At 40.0% G+C, this 12,118-nt stretch overlaps 1 protein-coding gene across 2 annotated transcripts; it reads right to left on the bottom strand.

Annotated features, from left to right (window-relative positions):
- Positions 1-26: 26 nt before the first annotated feature.
- Positions 27-8,260, bottom strand: LOC135526309 (tetraspanin-7-like). 2 transcript variants are annotated; one of them, XM_064954570.1, is made up of 8 exons: positions 7,966-8,260; positions 4,616-4,804; positions 4,422-4,496; positions 4,038-4,133; positions 3,504-3,659; positions 3,208-3,291; positions 2,949-3,058; positions 27-776 (listed from the first exon to the last, which is right to left on the bottom strand). In XM_064954570.1, the coding sequence occupies exons 1-7, from the start codon at positions 8,218-8,220 to the stop codon at positions 2,990-2,992; spliced, it is 924 nt and encodes a 307-aa protein (XP_064810642.1). In that variant the 5' UTR covers positions 8,221-8,260; the 3' UTR covers positions 27-776; positions 2,949-2,989. The 2 variants fall into 2 exon arrangements, with proteins under 2 accessions (XP_064810642.1, XP_064810641.1); XM_064954569.1 differs by having other exon boundaries at positions 2,974-3,058; positions 7,966-8,256.
- Positions 8,261-12,118: the final 3,858 nt, after the last annotated feature.

Below are 12,118 nucleotides of genomic sequence, written 5' to 3'. Positions count from 1 at the left end.
GTAAAAAGTAACACAGACAATTATTTTCAATTGAGGATATTTTTTTATATATTTTTTTGTGAACACAAGACCTGAACATATCAAACGTAAACACAGTAAATCACAAAGGGTTTATAAAATGCCTTCACGTTCACACAAAATCATGGTGTATAATTTTCTATTCTCTAACTACGTGTCAACAGCACAAAGGCTACTTCGAATACTTCTCTCCCAGTCTCCACAGAAGAGATAGCTGGATTGCTGGAGGTTTTCCACAGTGTAAATTACTGAGGTGTTCCAGATGGTCTATTTAGTCACCAGCTTATAATATTGTAATGCCGATCATGAAAATAACATACGCTACAGTAAGACCATTTTAACACACAAGATGCCATAAAACAATATAGAGGGCAGCCTTTACGATAAAAAAATTACATGCATATGAGAACGTTTAACGTATACATTAATATTTGGTCTAAGCTCACCAAATCAATTGCAACATGTCATATATAATAGCATCAAACAAAGTCAGTGAATCCCAAATGAACATTTAAGCACAATAAACTGTATTCCACTAGTCTTAGCAAGACAAAGCTTCATCCCATTGATGACAGAAATAAATCCCTTGTGGTGTCCAATACCTTTATTTCCTTCAGTCTGGCTGCCATTGAAAAGTGAAGTCTAAAAGGTGTGTTCAGCAAGAGTGTACTCTAAAGTGTCATAGATAACCATTACACGTATACGAAGGATTAAAAATATGCACGTTCCCTTTGCATCATGAGCAGCCTGTCAGTGACCTACAAAGAAAAAAGACAAAATGACATGTTAGATGGGTTGAAGTCATTAACATTTTCCATTACTTTTATCGGCGCATCAATAATCAACGTTACATCAGGTTGGGGACTTGAGCCACTGGTCTTACTCAACTGTTGAGCACAATATTGATGCACTGAACTACATTTCCACATGGTGATTTGAATTTACAGTACCAGTAAACATTTGACACATCTACTCATTCCTGGGTTTCTCTTTATTTTTAAAAACAATTTTCTATATTGTAGAATAGTGAAGACATCAAAACTGAATTAACACACATGGAATCATGTAGTAACCAAAAAAGTATTTGAGATTCTTCAAAGTAGCCACCCTTGATGACAGTTTTGCACAATATTGGCATTCTCTCAGCCAGCTTCATGAGGTAGTCACCTCGAATGCATTTCAAATGAACAGGTGTGCCTTATTAAAAGTTAATTTGTGGAATTTCTTTCCTTCTTAATGCGTTTGAACCAGCCAGTTGTGACAAGGTAGGGGTGGTATACAGAAGATAGCACTATTTCTTAAAAGACCAAGTCCATATTATGGCAAGAAATGTCCAAATATGCAAAGAGAAACGACAGTCCATTACTTTAAGACATGAAGATCAGACAATGCGGAACATTTCAAGAACTTTTAGTTTCTTAAAGTGCAGTCACAAAACCCATCAAGCGCTATGATGAAACTGGCTCGCATGAGAACTGCCACAGGAAAGGAAGACAGAGTTACCTCTGCAACAGAGGATGAATTCATAAGAGTTAACGACACCTCAGACTGCAGCCCAAATAAATGCTTCAGAGTTCAAGTAACAGACAAATCTTGCTGTTCACAGTCCACCTGGCTGTGCTGCTGCTCCAGTTTCAACTGTTCTGGACTGGCCACCCCTCATAGCCTGGTTCCTCTCCAGGTTTCTTCCTAGTCACCGTGCTTCTACACCTGCATTGCTTGCTGTTTGGGGTTTTAGGATGGGTTTCAGTACAGCACTTTGAGATATCAGCTGATGTGATATCAGCTGTATAAATAAATTTGATCAACATCAACTGTTCAGAGGTGACCGTGTGAATCAGGACTCCATGGTCAAATTGCTGCAAAGAAACCACTACTACAAGACACTAATAAGAAGAAGAGACTTGCTTGGGCCAAGAAACATGAGCCATATGGACATTATACCGGTGGAAATTTGTCCTTTGGTCTTTGTGCGACGCAGAGTAGGTGAATTGATGATCTCCGCATGTGTGGTTCCCACTGTGAAGCATGGGGTAGGAGGTGTGATGTTGTGTGGGTGCTTTGCTGTTGATGCGGTCAATGATTTATATAGAATTCAAGGCATACTTAACCAGCATGGCTACCACAGAATTCTGCAACGATACGCCATCCCACCTGGTTTGCGCTTAGTGGGACTATCATTTGTTTTTCAACAGGACAATGACCCAACACACCTCCAGGGTGTGTAAGGGCTATTTGACAAAGAAGGAGAGTGATGGAGTGCTACACCAGATGACCTGGCCTCCAATCACCCAACCTCAAACCAATTGAGATGGTTAGGACCACAGAATGAAGGAAAAGCAACCAACAAGTGCTCAGCATATATGTGGGAACTCCTTCAAGACTGTTGGAAAAGCATTCCAAGTGAAGCTGGTTGAGAGAATGACAAGAGTGTGCAAAGCAGTCAAGACAAAGGGTGGCTACTTTGAAGAATCTAAAATCTAATTTGATCTGTTTAACCCGTTTTGGTTACTCCATGATTCCATGTGTTATTTCATAGTTTTGACATCACTACTATTCTACAACGTAGAAAATAGTAAAACAAATAAGAAAAACTCTTGAATGAGTGGGTGTATCCAAATTTTTGACTGGTATTGTACACGATCGCCATCCTAAGTAATGAATACCATATCTGATGTCCGGAAGTGGGCATTTCCTTTCATGAAAATGCTCTCTTCAGTAGTGGTGGAATCAAGAAGTTGATAAACAGAAACTTAAGCGACCAAACCGAGTACAGGGGTTCCAATGTCATGTATGACACTATAATAATTTACACGTTATCATTAAGCAGACACTCTTATCCAGAGCAACTTACAGTAGTGAGTGCATACATTTTAATATTTTTTTTCCCTCCATACTGGTCCCCCATGGGAATCAAACCCACAACTCACACCACTAATCCTTGTAGGGTACTACCTGTGGAAGGACACTGCTAGACCATCTCATACTGGTTGTTGGTGATGTATCGAGACAAGCAGCAGGACAAGAATACCCCAATGAGCTAGGCAGAAAGTTAAACAGGGTTTCAATTAGGATGTGAACCAAAAAAAAGGACAAGGTTAAATCTAGCATTTTTTTTGATGATCTCACAACATTTCAAGATCCATGTTACAGGTAATAACATTATTGTACCCCCCCCCCCCCATGTACCTGGAAGAACGCAATTCCAAAAGATATCCCTGCAATGATTCCCAGGTTAGACTCCATCAAAGTGGTCACCAGTGAGAAGCAGCCCTAAAACATGTTAAGCAGAAGGAAATCAAACGTTTTACTATGGTTCCTTTAGGTTATAGTTGTTCATTACGCCTACTGATTGGCAAACACTTAATCTAAAATACTGACAAACTATGAATCAAAGCAGGGTCTGAACTTAGCTAACCAGAGACACAAAGCTCTGACAATTCTGTGTGATATGATTGACAGTGATATGGAGGCAGTGCACTCACCGTGTCATACACCACGTCACGAGCCTTGTCAAGGTCCTTGAGCTTCTCGACAGAGCAGACCGCGTTGGCTTTGCAACAGCTGACAGGGACGCCATTGTCTTTGAAGTACTTTGTGGTGTTCCAGTCCTTGTAACTATTCACTCCACAGCAGTACAACTGTACAAAACACACATTTACTAATCATCAAGAGGAAATAACAACGGTGACTTCTAATTCTATGGATGACTTAGCCAAGTGGGCAAATCAAATTATGTTTTAAAAGGTGGTTCTATTGTACGTCAATAAGTTATTTAATAATGTAAAAGACAGACCATGAGCTAATACAATCGTATACCAACAAAATCTATGCAACTGAAAAAAAGATGGCCGGGTCGTGGCCATCTGTACTGTAAAAGTTGATTATATAAATACTTCTGCAGGGTCTCTGATAGGAGAAGTGGCTTTATAACAACATTTTAACAGAATGGTTTGTGGTCTTTGCAAAGGAACCAGATAGAATTAGGCTTCGCAAGGAATAACAAAAATATCACTTACAGTCCTCTGGATGGTGTCAACTGCAGAGCTTTTGGGGTCAGTGGTATTGTAGTTCGTCACAGCATCTTTATAGGCATCACCTAATACAGCTTTTATCTGCAATAAATAACGGGAATTGGGTTGGATTTGTGGCCAACTGAATCCTATAGTAATGGCAAGTGTATTTTAAGTCACCTCATAGAAGTACCCACACATTGTTCTATCCTACCCTATAGCTTACTGCAACATAACGACCAGAAGGTCTTCGTAGTCCTAGTAGGAAACGTTGGAATAATCTATACCTCAGTGCACGGGTAATTCCATTTCTTATATATAAACATTTTTATACTTCAGCACCTGGTAAATTGTTGGATGTGGAAACACTACCTTTGAAAAATATCTCACCTCATGTCTGAATAAGAAGCCAGAGATGCCAGCGACAAACTCCGCTAAAAACACCAGAATCAGGAACATGGCATACTGAGAGGGGAACAAAAACAAAAACTCAATAATTGACATACAAAGACTGCATGCAAAGACTAGAAACATTTGAGGAGAATGTACAATAGAAAATGTAACACTTTCACAGTGCAACTGACCAGCTTCAGCATCCATGGACTACCGCGGCATGTAGCGAAGCAACCAAACAGGCCAAAAATGACGATGATGGCTCCAGTCCCGATGAGGACATATGGCGCGTTGGTGCTCTTTTCAGAGGCAAGCTGGAAATAAGCTTCCAGGCTCACCTTCCCCCATACTCCAACAGCCAGAAGGATAACCCCTGTAAACTGGGAGAAAGCACAGACACTCAGCTGGTCCTTTGTAGCTCAGTTGGAAGAGCACGGCACTTATAACGAAAGGGTAGTGGGTTCGATTCCTGAGACCACCCATATGTAAAATGTATGCACACATGACTAAGTGGCATTGGATAAAAGTATTTGCTAAATGTCATATATGATATAGAGTGCATTCGGAAAGTATTCACACCCGTTGACTTTTTCCACATTTTGTTACAGCCTCACTCTAAAATTGATTTAATTATTTTTTCCCCTCAATCTACACACAACACCCCATAATGACAAAGCAAAAAAGGTTTATACATTTTTGCAAATGTATAAAAAAAATAAACTGAAATATTGCATTTACATAAGTATTCAGACCCTTTACTCAGTACTCTGTTGAGGCACCTTTGGCAGCAATTACAGCCTGGAGTCTTCTTGGGTATGACACTACAAGCTTGGCACACCTGTATTTGAGGAGTTTTTCTCAGTCTTCTCTGCAGATCCTCTCAAGCTCTGTCATGTTGGAAGGTGAACCGTCGCCCCAGTCTGAGGTCCTGAGCGCTCGGGAGTAGGGTTTCATCAAGGACCTCTGTACTTTGCTCCATTCATCTTTTCCTTGATCCTGCTTGTCTCCCAGTCCCTGCCACAGCAAATCATCCCCACAGCATGATGCTTCCACCACCATGCTTCACCATAGGGATGGTGCCTGGTTTCTTCCAGACATGACACTTGGCATTCAGGCCAAAGAGTTCAATCTTGGTTTCACCAAACCACAGAATCTTGTTTCTCACGGTCAGAGTACTTTAGGCGCCTTTTGGCAAAGTCCAAGTGGGCTGTCATGTGCCTTTTAATGAGGAGTGGCTTCTGTCTGGCCACTCTACCATAAAGGCCTGATTGGTGGAGGGCTGCAGAGATGGTTATCCTTCTGGAAGGTTCCACATCTCCACAAAGAAATTCTGGAGCTCTATCAGAGTGACCATCAGGTTCTTGGTCCGCTCCCTGACCAAGACCCTTCTCCCCCGATTGCCCAGTTTGGCCAGTGTGTGCTTTTCCAAATCATGTCCAATCAATTGAACTTACCACAGGTGGACTCCAATCAAGTTCTATAAACATCTCAAGGATGATAAATGGAAATGGGATGCACCGGATATCAATTTCCGGTCTCATAGCAAAGGGTCTGAATACTTATGTAAATAGGGTATCAGTTTTTTCATTTGAATACATTTGCAACAATTTCTAAGAACCTGTTTTCGCTTTGTCATTATGGGTTATTGTGTGTAGATTGATGAGGGGGGGAAAAAATGATTTAATCAATTTTAGATTAAGGCTGTAATGTAATAAAATGTGGGAAAGGGAAAGGGGTCTGAATACACTGTATATTTCTGCACTCTCAGGTCCATAAGGGGATTTTTAAGAAGTTTGGCCTAGTTCTTTGACACAAACTCAAGATTTAAGGCTCAAAAACAACCATCCTAATTATACACCTTGAGCACCTAACAATTTTATTCAGCTCAGTGTGACTGTTGTTGGGGGTCTTTACAAATCTGAAAAAGCTTTGAGGTTGGTATAAGTGGCCTACAGATTTTTCTCACATGGAAGGCAAAGTCAACATGGAACTTAAACATCTCCCCCACAACCAAAAGCCCAAGTTCTCACATCAGCGAGCTCAGCATCTTCCCTAGAAAAATGTATTGCCCTTCCTTCTACAAGAGTCATTCCTCAGAGTGCTGTCATTAGTCCACCGGGCCATGAATGGTACACATCACCCTCTATATATATCAATAAACGGCTGAGATAAATATGTTATCGTGAACTTTGAACCCAGAAAAAAAGCCACATTCAATTAATGGCGTAGACAGAAAAATGGAAATTGAATGAACAGCATTGTTCACAAGATTTATAAAGAAAGCGTTAGAAAAATGAAAGCTGTCTACCGGTCTTTGATGTCAATTTGGCAAATAAAAAGATATATCTTCACCTAAAACTACAGCTAAATAGATGTTTATGCTCATAATAATCATTTAGGTAGAATGCCAGCCGTCTGAGGTTGTTTCTCAGTCAACAACCATTTACCAACAACATCTGCCAATTTGCCGAATAATGTCAGCTCAAGCACGAGCGCAAAATGCACTCTTATGGAGCCTACAGTTACTCCTTTAAGGTCGAAGGTTCGTATATGTTATTTTCAGAGATAGACTGGCTCTAGCAGCCAAAACAGCAAAATATTCCATCCAAACTTGAATCGCTTCTCAATTGCGACAGGGTTCTAGAAACATAGCCCTTTACTTTCATATTCAAGCAAAATATAAACTTACTGTAAACCATTTTAACCGGCTTCATCACAGTTGCTGCTAATAGTAATATATTTTTTTAGAGGCCTTCTTCCATTACACAGATGTTCGGATCATGCTAGATAAAGTTCCCAAATAGCACAGGTGGTCACTGTCTTCTGTAAATAGGAGCTGTAACATGGAGATATGGCCATGTGGAAACACTAACCGTTACCCTATAAATGTGTGTCAATTTAACGTTTTGTTTCTCGCAGATATGAAAGATGAGGTCTATAATGCTTCCAAAACAGTACCACAAACGACACATGTTAATGTTCGGACCGAGCGTCCGGGCTCTTCACAAAACTCCCCCGTACAGAATACTCCTTTCTCCAATATGTGTAATGTAATAGAACTGAGAGCCATGATCAAGGGCTATACGAGCCTTAGCTGGGTGGAAATTATTGACTACATGAGCCCGGCAATCGACGTGAACAATCGAAATGCAGCCTCGCTGACTGCAACACACAAAATTAAAAAAAACGCGTTGTTTGTCGCTCCTGGAGTAAAGTTTATTACAACATAACGACGAACTGTGATAGGGCCCCAACTTTTACTGATAAAGTTTGCACATAATTATGTAAATTAGCTCGAGGCGTCGCTAAATATCCAATACAGTTATTATTTTATACCAGTGTTATCGCGCGATATCACGGGGAAATATTTCTTGACGAGGTGTTTATTTTCAATAATTCGAGTCCTTTCGCGTCAGCCGCAGCCTAACGTTATTCCTTTGTAAATGCCAATGGTTGGAAAAGGTTGCTTGTTGGCATCGCCGCTAACTTGGCCCATTGTTACCGTAGCTTGCTTGCATCAGTTATTTACGTAAATACTCACCCAAAATATGAGACTGTAAGAAATAAGAAAGGTCTTGAGACATGTAATCACAGGCTTCGTTTGAAGCCTTCTCGATGGGGGAGACATGACGGCTATTCCGCAGAAATGGTCAGTCAAAAAGTATCGTTGTTGCAAAAAGGGGAAGAAAAGAAAATGACCAAGGCGCCGTGCTGGAAAACTTTTCTCGACTAAACAGAATCCAAGGAGAAGTGACGTCGTTGATCCAGATTCACACTCCGTGAGAATAAAGTACATTTCCTAGTTGTTTTTTATTTTATTTATAGTGTTCCACAATTTAATATAATAACTTTATTATTCCCAAAGACAACTTCAGTTAATGCGGATACGACGTATGACACTAGGCCTAACACAATGACAAATGCCATATAAGATATTATTAGTCACAAAAATGTAATTTTAATCAAAAAATCCCCATTGATGCCGGTTGGCTAATACACTACTAGTGTATCTATTGGTTTCATGAGGTAAAGACAGTTAGCGCCCTGATTGCAGTACTGAATATTGCTGTATATATATATTCAGTGTTTGATCATGTATTATTTATTTTCCACTCTGGCGTGTGCTGTCAACGTCATGATTGACCTAATTGTCCGTTATGGTTTTCAATACAACAGTTTCAAAATTGTACGGGGAATTAAATGTTGTAAACATTATTAATTTCAGTAGGTGGATTTGAACATCACTCCTTGTTTTACTCAGGTGCGGTTTCGTGGACAGGGTTTAATTTAAATCAGGACGAGGATAAATTCTACTTAAATTACTACAGATAAAAAAATGACCCATTTTTTTCTTACCTTTATTTAACTCGGCAAGTCATTTAAGAACAATTTATTATTTACAATGTCGGCCTACCCCGGGCAAACCTAGACGATGCTGGGCCAATTGGGCACCGCCATATGGAACTCCCAACTCCCGAGCTGCAGTGCCTTAGACCGCTGTGCCACTCTGCTTAACTTCAGATGAATTTGTTATATACTTAGGGAGTCCCAGACTAAGGTAAATAAGAACATACCAGTTATATTTGTGAAATCTGATTAGATTAACGATGTGCACTTGGTGCTGACATGAGGACACTTCAAAAACCAGGGATGGGACCCTAATACATAAGCGTTATGTGGAATTGGAGCAAGACTCCAAGACCAAACAATGGACAGAAGTAAAAGAAAACATTCAAAGAATGTCAGTGACTTCAAGAGGGGAAAAAACCGCTCGAAGCGAATTGTGTTAAACCACCCAATTATCGAAAACAAACAGCATGAAGAAAAATAATGCCTGGGCTATCATGTCTAATGAATACAACACATGAAAAGTAAACAAAAGGACGCTACAGCAATTTAAGTTAACTCTACTGTATTTATTGTTGGCTGTTGATTTGTGTACAACCATTTTTCAACAACCATTTTCCATCTAGCTAGTTGGCCATCTACATGTTGCTAGTTATACATGTAGTTATGTCTGTCATATTGAGGTATCTAGCTATAAATTGATTAATCCCCGATTAATCAAATGGATAGGTGTAAGCATCAGCATCTGAGGGTGGCCTGTCAGGCAGTCCAGGATCCAGTTGCAGAGGGAGGTGTTCAGTCCCAGAGTCCTTAGTTTAGTGATGAGCTTGGATGGCACTATGGCTTGAAAGCAGAGCTGTAGTCCATGAACAGCATTGTCATACAGAAATACACTACGGAAAAAGAAGGAACAGCACGTCAGAAATCAGCTCAATGTAATTGAAGAATCCATAGACTCTAAGCACTTCTGGGAAAATTGGAAAACTCTAAACAAACAACAACACGAAGAATTATCTATCCAAAATGGAGATGTATGGGTAAACCACTTCTCCAATCTTTTTGGCTCTATAACAAAGAATAAAGAGCAAAAACATATACATGATCAAATACAGATCTTAGAATCAACTACTAAAGACTACCAGAACCCACTGGATTCTCCAATTACATTGAATGAGTTACAGGACAAAATAAAAGCACTCCAACCCAAAAAGGCCTGTGGTGTTGATGGTATCCTCAATGAAATGATCAAATATACAGACAACAGATTCCAATTGGCTATACTAAAACTCTTTAACATCATCCTTAGCCCTGGCATCTTCCCCAATATTTGGAACCAAGGACTGATCACCCCAATCCACAAAAGTGGAGACAAATTTAACCCCAATAACTACCGTGGAATATGCGTCAACAGTAACCTTGGGAAAATCCTCTGCATTATCATTAACAGCAGACTCGTACATTTCCTCAATGAAAACAATGTACTGAGCAAATGTAAAATTGGCTTTTTACCAAATTACCGAACAACAGACCACATATTCACCCTGCACACCCTAATTGACAACCAAACAAACCAAAACAAAGGCAAAGTCTTCTCATGCTTTGTTGATTTCAAAAAAGCCTTCGACTCAATTTGGCATGAGGGTCTGCTATACAAACTGATGGAAAGTGGTGTTGGGGGTAAAACATACGACATTATAAAATCCATGTACACAAACAACAAGTGTGCAGTTAAAATTGGCAAAAAACACACACATTTCTTCACACAGGGTTGTGGGGTTAGACAGGGATGCAGCTTAAGCCCCGCCCTCTTCAACATATATATCAACAAATTGGCGCGGGCACTAGAAAAGTCTGCAGCACCCGGCCTCACCCTACTAGAATTCGAAGTCAAATGTCTGCTGTTTGCTGATGATCTGGTGCTCCTGTCACCAACCAAGGAGGGCCTACAGCAGCACCTAGATCTTATGCACAGATTCTGTCAGACCTGGGCCCTGACAGTAAATCTCAGTAAGACCAAAATAATGGTGTTCCAAAAAAGGTCCAGTCACCAGGACCACAAATACAAATTCCATCTAGACACTGTTGCCCTAGAGCACACAAAAAACTATACATACCTTGGCCTAAACATCAGCGACACAGGTAACTTCCACAAAGCTGTGAAAGATCTGAGAGACAAGGCAAGAAGGGCATTCTATGCCATCAAAAGGAACATAAATTTCAACATACCAATTAGGATTTGGCTAAAAATACTTGAATCAGTCATAGAGCCCATTGCCCTTTATGGTTGTGAGGTCTGGGGTCCGCTCACCAACCAAGACTTCACAAAATGGGACAAACACCAAATTGAGACTCTGCACGCAGAATTCTGAAAAAATATCCTCCGTGTACAACGTAGAACACCAAATAATGCATGCAGAGCAGAATTAGGCCGATACCCACTAATTATCAAAATCCAGAAAAGAGCCGTTAAATTCTATAACCACCTAAAAGGAAGTGATTCCCAAACCTTCCATAACAAAGCCATCACCTACAGAGAGTTGAACCTGGAGAAGAGTCCCCTAAGCAAGCTGGTCCTGGGGCTCTGTTCACAAACACAAACACACCCTACAGACCCCAGGACAGCGGCACAATTAGACCCAACCAAATCATGAGAAAACAAAAAGATAATTACTTGACACATTGGAAAGAATTAACAAAAAAACAGAGCAAACTAGAATGCTTTTTGGCCCTACACAGAGAGTACACAGCGGCAGAATACCTGACCACTGTGACTGACCCAAAATTAAGGAAAGCTTTGACTATGTACAGACTCAGTGAGCATAGCCTTGTTATTGAGAAAGGCCGCCTTATGCAGACATGGCTCTCAAGAGAAGACAGGCTATGTGCTCACTGCCCACAAAATGAGGTGGAAACTGAGCTGCACTTCCTAACCTCCTGCCCAATGTATGACCATATTAGAGAGACATATTTCCCTCAGATTACACAGATCCACAAAGAATTCGAAAACAAATCCAATTTTGAAAAACTCCCATATCTACTGGGTGAAATTCCAGTGTGCCATCACAGCAGCAAGATTTGTGACCTGTTGCCACGAGAAAAGTGCAACCAGTGAAGAACACACACCATTGTAAATACAACCCATATTTATGCTTATTTATTTTATCTTGTGTCCTTTACCATTTGTACATTGTTAAAACACTGTATGTATATATATAATATGACATTTGTAATGTCTTTATTGTTTTGAAACTTCTGTATGTGTAATGTTTACTGTTAATTTTTATTGTTTATTTCACTTTATATATTCACTTTATATATTATCTACCTCACTTGCTTTGGCAATGTTA

The sequence above is a fragment of the Oncorhynchus masou genome, chromosome 32 (genome assembly GCF_036934945.1).
Source record: "Oncorhynchus masou masou isolate Uvic2021 chromosome 32, UVic_Omas_1.1, whole genome shotgun sequence".
Taxonomy (NCBI): Eukaryota; Metazoa; Chordata; class Actinopteri; order Salmoniformes; family Salmonidae; genus Oncorhynchus; species Oncorhynchus masou.
Note: the sequence above shows the minus strand (reverse complement) of the source record. Positions and strands in the feature narration are given on the sequence as shown.